The sequence below is a fragment of the Oryctolagus cuniculus genome, chromosome 2 (assembly GCF_964237555.1).
Source record: "Oryctolagus cuniculus chromosome 2, mOryCun1.1, whole genome shotgun sequence".
NCBI lineage: Eukaryota > Metazoa > Chordata > Mammalia > Lagomorpha > Leporidae > Oryctolagus > Oryctolagus cuniculus.
The window spans coordinates 1379984-1392379 of NC_091433.1; the positions used below are offsets into that span (position 1 = coordinate 1379984).

Genomic DNA, 12396 nt, shown 5'->3' on the forward strand with positions numbered 1-12396 from the left:
AACCCGAATGTTGGGTTTTTAATAGTACCCTGTAGATTCCCAACAATATTTTTCAGATTTCTAATTTCTTCTTCTTATCTTTGGTTTGACTGTAATCTTTCCTGTGCTCTGTCTACTAAGTCTGATATTCTCTCTTGTGCCTCACTGATTCTGTTTTTAAGGCTCTCAACTGCATTTTTTATTTTTCTGTTAAATTCTTCATTTCATTTTGATTTCTTTTCGATATCTCAAATCACGTTCTATTGAATTATTCATTTCATTTTGATTCCTCCTTAAGATTTCAATTTCATGAGAGAGATTTTCTTTCATGTCCTGCATGGATTTCAGTAGTTCTTGCATTTGCTTTTGATTACTTTTCTATAATCTTATCATCAATTTTTTGAGTTCCATTTCTTGGGTTTCTTCTGTCTCATCGTCTTCATAATCTTGTATTGAAGTACCGTGTTCTTTTGGGAGTGTCATGTTGTCTTCCTTGTTCTTGTTTCCTTGGTTGTTGTGTTTGTTCGGCCTTTGTGGAGATATTCTTGGGTTTCTTCTTTTTTTCCTCTGTGTCGGCTTTTGTCGTTGTACTGTGACCTATGACTCTGTAGATAAGTGGACTGTCTGCTCTCTGGGAATCTCTAGAGGCTTGTGGTGGGTGTGGCCAAAGAGCTGTGTTCAGTTCAGGGTTAGGGGTGTGCCTAAGGTGGCACACCGCAGTTTGGCATGGTAAATCTTCTCTCTTTTTTTTAATCAGAAGGGAAGTAATTCTGCTCAGCTGAGCTCTTCTCCTCGATGTAGACCAGAGCCTGAGCACTAGCCCCAGTGGGTATCATATTCGTCTGCTCTGTCCCAGGGACCACACAAAGGATCTGTGCAGTCCTCAGTGTAAGTTCAGATCCCCCAGCAATGTCTCTCACCAAGTAACCAGCACCGCCCAAGCTTGTGGCTTCTCCTACTGAGACTGCTCAAAGTCTCAGCGGCACCGTGAGTTCTCCCACACACCCTCAGTTTTTTTTTTTTTCCCTACAGTCCCGTTCAGAAGCTTCACACAGTCACAAGGTCCTAGCCCTCTGTTATTTCTCCCCACTGGAGTCAGGAGTCTGTGCTTGGCTGATTGCCGGGCACAGACATGAGCTGGCGCAGCTGTTGCATATGTCCAAAATGGCACCTGCTCTATCAGCTCGTACGCCTTTGTAAGGTGTTTAGAGAGAGAGAATCATCTCTGTACCTTTGTTTTTGTTTTTGTTTTTTCTCTCCTCATGTTAGGCTGGTGCACTTTTCCCCATGGGAATTCAAGCCTTGTTCCCTCTAGGCATTTCCTGCCACTTTTTTTGCCAGTGTCTCAGGCTACTGTGGTCTCATCTCACCTCAGTTTCCAGCGCTGGTACAGAGGCTCTCTGCTATTGGAGTCCCGAGCCATGGGCACCCATGCCCTCCACGTAGTTCCACATGTCCCTCTAATTTCAGAAGAGTTCCCTCTGCTGTTTTTCCCCTAACTCTTCCCTGAGACTACACTATCTCCACTATTTTTACTCTCTTCTCCTGGGCTAGATCAGTAGGCTCCCTCCCTGTTGCGCCAACTTGGAGCCCTCCCTGTCTCCTGCTCTGGGTATGCCTGTCCTTTTGCCAGTAACACACCGTCTTGATTCCTGACAGAGCTCACATCTGCTCACTCTCACCCCCGGCTTCCTGAAACTGCCAGGGCAGGGGCTGGGCTGGGAATGCCATCCTTGTCCCCCAAGTGGGTAGCAGGACCACACCACTCGCTCCCTGGGGTTTGCATTGGTGAGAAGCTGGAGCTGAAGTCAGGAACTGTACCTAGGTACTCCAGAGTGCAACATGCCTGTTTTTATAACTTCTAAGCAAAATGCTAGCTCTTGGTTCCTGACATTTTTCACACGAATCATGAAATGGTACAGTAGATCTCTTCCTACTTTGTTCTTTCTTTTTTTTCTTTATTAAGCTTTATGTATTTATTTGAAAGGCTGAGTTACACAGAGGCAGAGAGAGAAAGGTCGTTCATCCTCTGGTTCACTCCCCAAATTCCAGCAATGGCCAGAACTGGGCCAATCCAAAGCCAGGAGCCAGGAACTTCTTCCTGTCTCCCACGTGGGTGCAAGAGCCATCCTGTACTGTTTTCCCAGGCTATAGCAGAGAGCTGGATCAGAAGAGGAGCAGCCAGGACAAAAACCAGCGCCCATATGGGATGCCTGCACTGCAGGTAGAGGCTTAGCTCACAACACCACAACACCAGCCCCAACTTTATTCTTTTTCAAAAGTATTTTGAGTGTTCCAGACTATTTGTCTAGACTCAGCTTGTCAATTTCTACAGAAAAGCCTGCTGGGATTTTAATACCCAACACTGTAGACATTTTAGTGGGTTCTGACTGGAAAATTAAGGTGCAGCAAACTCTGCTCAGGGGTTGCCAAAATCCTTGTGCCCAAAGAGCAAAACTTTGAATGGAAATTTGAAACAAATGGGCTCCAGATACTAAGTCGCTGCTCTGGGGAAGTGTGACGAGAGATGAGACGTGGCTTTCCTGACACCGTCCGTCAGACACAGCACAGAGGAAGCAGTGGCTAAGCAGAAGCAAGAGCCAAGATCGTAAGAGTGGTGGGGGGTGTTTAAGGCACTTTACTTGTTGCCTATGCAGGGCAAAAGGACAGTAGTCTAACTATAAGGAGAGTACTTTGAGAAAGTTAGGCAAAGCCGTAGCAGGAGATACCCATCAGAAAGTGCACGGAAACGCCCCTGCCCCAGCCTGGTCCAGCAAGGGCAGTGTGGGGTTCTGAGACGTCTCCTGCTAGACCCTCCTTGCGGTCCTGATTAGGCTCTTCTGACTTCTTCCCTAATCTCACACAGATCTTCAAAGGGCGCACATTTCTTGAGTTAATAATGTAAAAAGCAAGCAAGCTGTAGACATGGTCACTTTCCCATGACCTTCAGTTCTTGAAGGATGGAGGAGATGGCTGATGTCAAGTTCAGAAAAGCCTTGAACTTACTGGTGCTTATGTTGAGAATTGAAGCTTGTATTTAAAATTTGTGTTTTTTTTTTTTAAAGATGTTATTTAATTGAAAGAGTTACACACAAATGCACACGCACACACACACACACAGGTCTTCCATCTGCCTGTTTACTCCCCAGATGGCCTCAGTGGCCAGGGCTGGGCCTCCATCCAGTCTCCTACATGAGTTCAGGGGCCCAAGCACTTGGACCATCTTCCACTGGTTTCCCAGGCGCATTAGCAGGGAGCTGGATCAGAAGTATGGCAGCCAGGACACAAACAGGTACCCATATGAGATGTTGGCTTCACAGCTGGTGGCATCACCGGCTATGCCACAATACTGGCCTCCAAATTTGTTTATTTTAATTCCATTTTTTAATTTGCAGGGAGTTATGCTTATAAATGAATGTTGAATTTTTTTCCAATTCTACTTGACCTACCGAAATGAAATGTTTTTAAGTTAACAAAATTTATTTTACAGTTTTTGAACTGTACAAATTTTGCATTTCTATAATCCGCACTTGGTCATGGTGTATACTCGTAACAGGTCTCTTTCTGGATTGGAATTGCTATCTTTTGTTAAGAATTATTATGTCTGTGTTCTTGAAAGATATCAATCTGCAAATATTTTAAAAAGATGTATTTATTTATATGAAAGGCAGACTGCTAGAGGAAGGGGCAGAGAGACAGATTTTTTTCATCTGCTGGTTCACTCCCCAAATTGCTGTAATAGCTGGGGCTGGGCTAGGCCTAAACAAGAAGTGCAAAACTACATCTGTGTCTCCACATGGGTGACAGGGACCTAAGGTGCTATGCCATCTTCTGATTTCTCAGGTTGGAAGCTTCGTATCCCGGATTCAAACCAATGCTCTGATACAGGGTGCTGGCTTTGCAAGCACAGCCTTAGCACCGTGCCACGACACCGGCTCCAGTCTGCACTCCTTGTCTCACGTCTTTCATTGTGATGCCAGGGTAATGCCTTGTGAGGTGGGAAGCATTTCCCCATGGCTAACGTCTGGAAAACTCTTCTTGGCCTGAAGTTACCTTGCGGGAAAAGTTCTGACCTATAAGTTCAGTTTCTTCGATACAGGTTATCGTTCTGTTGGAGGTGGTGAGCCTTTCTCTGCTTATCTTCTTTAAGGGACTTGCTGTGGCAGGTATTGTGGTTCAGTGGATTAAGCTGCACTGTGCCCGCATCCTGTAAAGGTGTGCTGGTTTGAGCCTAGCTTTCCACTTGCAGTCCAGCTTCTCACTAGTACGTCACAAGAGGCACAGCTGGTGATCGAGTGCTTGGGCCCTGCCCCTCACGCACAAGACCTGTATGAGTTCTAGGCTCTGCTTTGACCTGGCTCAGCCCTGGCTGCTGCAGGGAGTGGACCAGCAGATGGAAGATCCGCACATCGCTGTTGCTCTACATCCAAGTAGGGTGAAAATGAACAAGCATTTTAAGAAAAATTGTTCATTTTATGTCAAGTATAATGACACAAAGTTAAATGGTTGAAAATACCCTTTTACTTGTGGTGTAGAGGGTCAAACCCCCCACCTGCAGTGCCAGCATCCCATATGGGCACCGGTTCGAGTCCTTGCTGCTGCTCTTCCAGTCCAGCTCCCTGTTGATGCTCGTGGGAAGGCAGTGGAAGATGCCCAACTGCTTGGGCCCCTGCACCCACGTGGGAGACCCGGGTGAAGCTTCTGGTTCCTGGCTTTGGCCTGGCCCAGTCCGGCCATTGGGACCATTTGGGAAGTAAACCAGTGGATGCAAGACATTTCTCTGTCTCTCCCTCTCTCTTTATAACTCTGCCTTTCAAATAAATGAATAAATCTTTTAAAGCAAATTTGTTCATTTTGAGTCAAATAGAATGACATGAAGTTGTTGAAAATATCCCTGTAAATTCCTTTGATCTGGAATGTTTGCTTCCCCTTCCCTTTTTATTCCTGATAGTTTGCATTTTGTCTCCTTTTTTCCTGATAAGAATGGCTAGAGTTTTATCAATTTTATGCATCTTTCCAAAGAACCGTGTTTGTTTGAATTAATTTTCTGCTTTCTCTTTTCCTATTTTTGTTTTTTACTTTTAATATTTCCTTCCTTCCCCTTACTTTACATTAATTTTGTTACTTAGACTTCTTTTTAAAGGTTTATTTATTTATCTGGGAGACAGAGTTACAGACAGAGGGAGAGACAGAGGTCTTCCATCCACTGGTTCACTCCCCAAATGACTGCAACGGCCAGAGCTGGGCCAGGATGAAGCCAGGAGCTTCCACTGTGTCTCCCATGTGGATGCAGGGGCCCAAGCACTTGGGCCTTCCTCCACTGCTTTCCCCGATGCATTGACAGGGAGCTGGATCGGAAATGGAGCAGCCATGGTACCCACAAGGGATGCCAGGAGGAGCCCAACCCATTGTGCCACAGCACCAGCACTGTTACTTTGATCCCTCCCTCCCTCTCTCCCTCTCTCCCTGTCTCTCAAGATTTATTTATTTGAAAGTCAGAGTTACGCAGAGAGAGAGACAGAATGGTATCTTCCATCTACTGGTTCACTCCCCAATTGGCCGCAACGGCCAGAGCTGTGCTGATCCAAAGCCAGGAGCCAGGAGCTTCTTCCGGGTCTCCCACATGGGTGCAGGGGCCCAGGGACTTGGGCCATCCTCTGCTGTCCCAGGCCACAGCAGAGAGCTTGATTGGAAGTGGAGAGCCGGTACTCTAACCGGCGCCCATATGGGATGTCAGCACTTCAAGCAGTGGCTTTATCTGCTATGCCACAGCGCCGGTCCCTACTTTGATTTCTTAAGGAGTAAGTTTACATCATTGATTTAGGACCTTCTTTTTTGATTAAAGTGTTTAAATATATAAAATTCTGGTAAAGTACTCAGCTACATCTCAAATTTTGATACTACTTTTTTTTTTTTGACAGGCAGAGTGGACAGTGAGAGAGAGAGACAGAGAGAAAGGTCTTCCTTTTGCTGTTGGTTCACCCTCCAATGGCGGCTGCTGTGGCTGGCGCACCGCGCTGATCCGATGGCAGGAGCCAGGTGCTTCTCCTGGTCTCCCATGGGGTGCAGGGCCCAAGCACTTGGGCCATCCTCCACTGCACTCCCTGGCCACAGCAGAGGGCTGGCCTGGAAGAGGGGCAACCGGGACAGAATCCGGCGCCCCGACCGGGACTAGAACCCGGTGTGCCGGCGTCGCAGGCGGAGGATTAGCCTATTGAGCCGTGGCACTGGCCTTGATACTACTTTTTACATTCTGTTCAAAATATTTTATAATTGCCCTTTTTGTGATTTATTCAGTCTTTGGCCCGTAGACTTTTGTTGTTGTTTTCTGAGAGGCAGGGATGGTGGGGAGGGAGAAGAGGGAGAACACGAACACTCCTGTCCACTGGTCCACTACCTAACTGCCCACAACAGCCAGGGCAGGGCTAGAACTGAAGCCAGGATCCAGGAACTCCACCCAGGGCTCCCACGTGAGTCGCAGCATCACCACTGCTTCCTGGGTTCTGTGTCAGTAGGAATGTGTAGTCAGGACTTGGAGCCAGGTGTTGAACCCAGGCACTCCAATGTAGGATGCAGATGTCGGAACTGTTAGACCACAGGCCTGCCCTGCCCCCTGCCCCGCCACTCATCATTTAGAAGTTAAGTGTTTTCAAGGCCGGCGCTGCTGTGGTGTAGGATAAAGCTGCCACCTGCAGCGCTGGCATCCCATGTGGGCACCAGTTCAAGTCCTGGCTGTTCCACTTCCGATCCAGCTCTCTGCTGTGGCCTGGGAAAGCAGTGGAAGATGGCCCAGGTCCTTGGGCCCCTGCACCCATGTGGGACACCCGGAAGAAGCTCCTGGCTCCTGGCTTCGTATGGGCGCAGCTCTGGCCATTGTGGCCAATTGGGGAGTGAACCAGTGGATGGAAGACCTCTCTCTCTCTCTGCCTCTGCCTCTGCCTCTGCCCCTTCTCTCTGTGTAACTCTTTCAAATAAATAATAAAGAAATGTTTTTTAAAAAAGAAGTATGTGTTTTCATTTCTAGGTATTTGGTGATATTTTCCAGTGATTTTTTTCAGACTTATTTATTTATTTAAGAGGCAGAGAAAGAGGGAGAGACAGGACAAAGAGAGAGGTCTTCCATCCTCTGGTTTACTCTCTAAATGGCTGCAGTGGCAGAGCTGGGTCTGTCCGAAGCCAAGCGCCTCCCCTGGGTCTCCCACATGCCATCCTTTGCTGCTTTCCTTCCCAGGCCACTATCATGGAGCCGTGTCAGAAGTGGATCAGCTGGGACACGAACTGGTGCCCACATGGGATGTCGGCACTGCAGGTGGAGGCTTAGCCTACTACACCACAGTGCTGGCCTGTACAGATATCTTTTTGTTAGTGATTGTTAGCTTAATTCTGTTATAACCAGAGAATATATTTTACACGACTGCTAAAAATTTTTTTTAAGATTTATTTATTCATTTGAAAGTTTGAGCTGGAGAGAGAGACTCTTCTATCTACTGGTTCACTCCCCAGATGACCACAAAGGCCAGGGCTGGGCCAGGCTGAAGCCAGAAGCCAGGGCTTCCATCCAGGTCTCCCATGTAGGTGCAAGGCCCCAACCCCCAAACACTTTGGCCATCTTCCGCTGCCTTTCTCAGGCCATTAGCAGGGAGGCGGATCAGAAATGGATCAGCTGAGACACAAACTGGAGCCCACATGGGATGCCAGTGCTGCAGATGGCTGCTTTACCGGCTGTGCCACAGCACCGGCCCCATAAATGGAGCCTTCCAACTGTGTCCTGTGGAGAAAGGGACAGGGAGCTCTTTGGGGTCAGTCATTGCATGGGTGAGGGTTCCCTCATGACTCATCAGCTCCTAAGGCCGTGCCTCCTCAGACCATTGCCTTGTGAGTTGGGATTTCAGCACGTGGGTTCTGCAGGGGTGCCTCTGAGCTCTCAGTCAGGACATGGCACTGGGCTGCCTGCTGGAGACTGTCTCACCTCCTTCGACTTGCCTTGGGCCCTGAGAACGCTCCTCCCTTTGTGGGGAGAGAGGCAATAGTGCAGTTGCCTCCCCTCCGGGACATCAGAGGTAGTGGTGTGGAGTGGCTCCTGCCCTCGGGGAGGTCCTTCCCCTGCTTCATGGTGTGGGCATCTTCTCGGGCCTGCGTTCACCAGGGCCTGGCACGGCAGGGGCACGGCGGGAGGTGGTCTTCAGGGGCCCTGTGGCGCGGCGCTGAGTCCCGTCAATGCTGTTGTGCAGGGGGACAGAGGCCTTGCTTCATCCGTCACCTTTGCTCAGAGTGTTCTTGCTCAGGCTTCTCTGTCCCTCCAGGACCAGGCAGCAGGTGAGGGGACTCTGTGGATAGCGAGGCCCTGCCTTTGGGCTGACATGAGCCCAGAGCGACTGTAGGCTTCCTCTCAGTGCCAGCGTGGGTAGCTGTGAGTGTCACTTCCCAGAGGTGCCCACTGGGATGCTCATCACATGTGCTGATCAAGACACTGGAAGTGTAGTTCTTTCGTTAGAATGAAAGAGGGGCCGGCACTGTGGCACAGTAGGTTAATCTTCTGCCTGTGGCACCGGCATCCCATATGGGTGCTGGTTCCAGTCCCAGCTGCTCTACTTCCAATCCAGCTCTCTGCTGTGGCCTGGGAAAACAGTAGAAGATGGCCCAAGTCCTTGGGCCCTGCACCCATGTGGGAGACCCAGAAGAAGCTCTTGGCTTCGGATCAGCTCAGCTCTGGCCATTGCGGCCATTTGGGGTGTGAACCAGTGGATGGAAGACATTTCTCACTGTCTGTAACTCTGCCTCTCAAATAAATAATTTTTTTTTTTTTGACAGAGTAGACAGAAAGAGAGAAAGGTCTTCTTTTTCTGTTGGTTCACCCTCCAATGGCCGCTGCGGCCGGCGTGCTGCGGCTGGCGCACCGCGCTGATCCGAAGCCAGGAGCCAATAAATAAAATCTTTTAAAAAACAAAAAAGTTAAACATATTGAATATCCTCATATGATTATGATATAAACTATGAAAAGGTAGAAAACTATTCCAGACAAGATTCCCAAGTTTTTCTTGTCTAGGCCTTAAAATTTTTCAAAAAGCATTTTTCTGAACAGTTAATAAAATTGATGCTGTGAGTATTTGAACATAACTGGCCTATTTTATTCTGTTTTTAAAGCAGGGCCAAGATTTCCTTCTCCATTCCCCGTTGGGTGGCTCGCAGCCGGAGGCTGGCGGTGGGAGGCTGGCGCTGGGTGCACAGACCCTGCCCTCGGCAGGGCTCGGCACTGCTCCCTCAGACGCAGCGTGCTCGTGCGAGGCCTGCAGTGAACGCAGGTGCGTGCCGTGTGGGCCCCGTGCTCTTGCTGTTCATGGCAGGCTCCGCTGTGCACTGGAGCTGGAACGTGAAGCTGGCAGCCAGTGTCTGAGCCGCTGCTGAGTGAGACGGTGGCCTGGCTGTGATGAAGAAGAACCAGACGAACAAAAATCCCTGTCCTCAGAGACGAGGCGGCATAATCAGTCACTAGGCTCTTCAGTCCCAGGGCAGTGACCAGATGGGAGTGCCGGGCAGGCCAGAGACTGCAGGGACGAGGACGTGGGCCCCGATCTGGAACACCCTGCGCTCCAGCTCAGGGAGGGAGCCAGTGGAGTTCATGGAGACTGGGGTTGGAGAAGCACAGGCTTCCCAGGAGCCACTCGGACAGTGAAGGGCAGGTGGGCGGGGGAGATGCAGAGTTCCCAGACACCCTTGTTGTGTCGGGGATTGGACAGCGGAGGACTGGAGCAGCCCTGCAGCTGTGTTGGGGAAGCTGTCGGTGTCCTGTAGTGATAGCCTGGGCACTGAGCCAGGCGGAGGAGTCTGGCTTTGCAGTCTTCGCATCATCTTGGGCAGTCTGACTGGTGGGAAGGGAGCAGGTTGTGCTGATTGATCTAATGTGACTGTCCTGATGGCTGTGTTGCGTCTTAGGGAAATCTCCACCGAGACAGACCGAGAGCCTCAGCAGCTGCAGAACTACTGGTCCGAAGTGCGCTACATGGTCCGCTGCATATACCGCCAGGCTGGGACCCCGCTGGCAGATGACCAGGACCAGTCCCTGGTACCGGACAAGGAGGGAGTGAAGGAGCTTGTGGATAGGTACACGCTGCCCCTCCCCTCACGCCCCCTCCGAGTGGCCTTTCTGCTTGGGGTCGGGTGACGCTGGCGGCCCTCAGGCTTGGTGCAGCTCAGGTCTTCAGCAGAAGTGACCCCTCTGGGTGAAAGGTCGCCAGTGCTTCTGATTCTACAAAGTATTTACTGCCTGGCTTTAATAAACGAAGGGTTTCTGTCATTTCCTCGTGTTAAGAGTGGCAGTAAAACCTGCCTGTTTTGAGTTCTTGTGCCAGGGATGCTACTAAATATTTTCACAAACACTCTTGTGTTTATCAACCCAAAGAGAAAGAATTGTCCCATTTATGAGATGGGAAAACCAAGGCCCTGGGAAGTAGGGCAGCTTGAGAATACACGTGTTGTGGCCCACGCTGCACCAGGGCTCCTGCAGAGGCCCTGTGCCCGGCAGCAGGACAGAGTTTGAGGCAGGCGTCATTTTTATTCTCCCTGATAGCCTGGTGCATGTAGCATCTTTTTCCGCTTTTTGAAATGGTCAAAATAAAAGGAAAAAATTTGGTTTGGACATCACAGGTCAGTCCTCATTTCCTTCTCAGCATTTCGAATGCAGCACCTTTGAGACTTTTGTAAATTCATGTTTACTGTGCAGTAGGTTTCATCCTGTGAACGAGGGTAGTGATTGGCCATGGGCTCTGTTCACTTGTGTCCAGGGGCTGGCCAGTGAACCGCTGGTGTTGCAAAGGTGGTTCTGGCTAGCATGTGGCCTTGAGAAGTTAGGAAAAGTTTCAAACCTTTATATCCAACCTGTCACTTCCAGGTTATAAGAACTGCATTTTTGATACCCTCTCACGAGTGTCTAGCAAGTGGTCAGTGTGACTGTATTTACTGAATGTCCATTTGAATAGGTGAGTGAATGGACCTCACGGCATCTTCTGCTCTGTGCAGAAGCACCGCACGGTTACGTCTCTAGATTATAAAACAGCCGAGGGCCAGGAAGGAAACCAGGTGCGTCTGATTCCACACCTGAGCCACGGAAGAGTCGGGAGCCTCTTTCCTTTGGCAGATTAAATCCCTCTGTTTCAGAGGACAGATTTTTATGCTAGTAATTGAAATTAAGACTTCCATGCTAAAAATATTAAGTCTTCCTGAAATGCACTAACTGTAGCAGGAAGCCATTCCCTTGGACTACTTTCCTGAGCACGATTTTCTTGCAGACTTCCCAAGGTCCCCTGCAGGAGTTGACTTAGCTCCTGTCTTCACGCCCTGGGCAGCCTGGTGATTCCAGATCAGAACAGTGCCAGCTTAGCTTCTTCTCTTTTGACCTGATGTGGTACCCAGAGGGTAAAAGATTGTGTAAATATGAGAGCTGTAACTTAATATGTATCACAACTTGTTTCTAATGGAATGCTGAGCTCACACTGGTTCTTAGTGATGGGTGATGGGCTGGCATTTTGGATATTGCACTAGAGCCGTCTCAGAAATATGCATGGTAATGCCATATACGAAAAAGACAAGTTTGGGAAGAGATTCGTGAAAATGTGCATTGTAATATGGCCTAAGGGCAGGATGTATATGAATGTTTCCCCTACTCTTCAGCCTACAAGTTTTATTTTATATATTTTTGTTACCTTTTTGGATGGGTAACTTAAAAATAGGATGAGCTGTGTGTGTTCCTCTGCTTATAAAAATAAGGTGAACCTGTTTGCTTTGGAAACTAGATTCCTAGAAAGAGCAGTTTTCCCAGCCCTAGAGCAGGTATCGTCTTGGTGGGGACAGGTGCTTTCCCTGTTGACGTGTGAGCCTTCGGGAGGGACTTGCATTGGAGCGGGGGCTGAGGTGGTAGCACACCCTGCCGTGTGCGGCACCAAGCGTTCGCATCTGAAGCAGTGGGTTAACCCAACTGCGGAGCAGTCCTGCCTCTCGTGGGTCACGGTGAGGAGGGTGGTCGTTGTCGTCCACAGGTGCCTGCCTGAGGAAAGGCCGTAGAACAGAACTGTCCTCTCACGGGCCTGTGCGGGCAGCACAGCTGAGTGGGGCTCTCTCCCTCTGCAGGCTCTGTGAGCGGGACCCCTACCAGCTGTACCAGCGTTTGGAGCAGCAAGCCCGGGAGTACGTTCTAGAGATGAAGGTCCGGCTGCTCCGGCAGTTGTCCGCAGCAGCCAAGGCCAAGGCGCCGTCTGGCTTGCAGGGCCCGCCGCAGGCGCACCACTTCATCTCCCTCCTGCTCGAGGAGTACGGCGCCCTCTGCCAGGCCGCACGCTCCATCAGCACCTTCCTCGGCACTCTGGTAAGAGAGAAGGTGAACTGGGGAGGATGTTTCTGAAGCCAGTGCGCTGTCCTGGGGCC

The 12396-nt window shown here is 49.7% G+C and overlaps 1 protein-coding gene across 2 annotated transcripts in view; it reads left to right on the forward strand.

Annotated features, from left to right (window-relative positions):
- Positions 1 to 12396, forward strand: part of FAM193A (family with sequence similarity 193 member A) — a 154982-nt gene that overhangs the window by 67299 nt on the left and 75287 nt on the right. The window contains exons 3-5 of one of the 2 annotated variants that reach the window (XM_070067973.1): positions 9124 to 9281; positions 9913 to 10080; positions 12103 to 12337. In XM_070067973.1, coding sequence (XP_069924074.1) covers positions 9124 to 9281; positions 9913 to 10080; positions 12103 to 12337 — 561 coding nt within the window. The remainder of the gene's footprint in view (positions 1 to 9123; positions 9282 to 9912; positions 10081 to 12102; positions 12338 to 12396) is intronic. The other variant, XM_051836727.2, reaches the window with a different exon arrangement.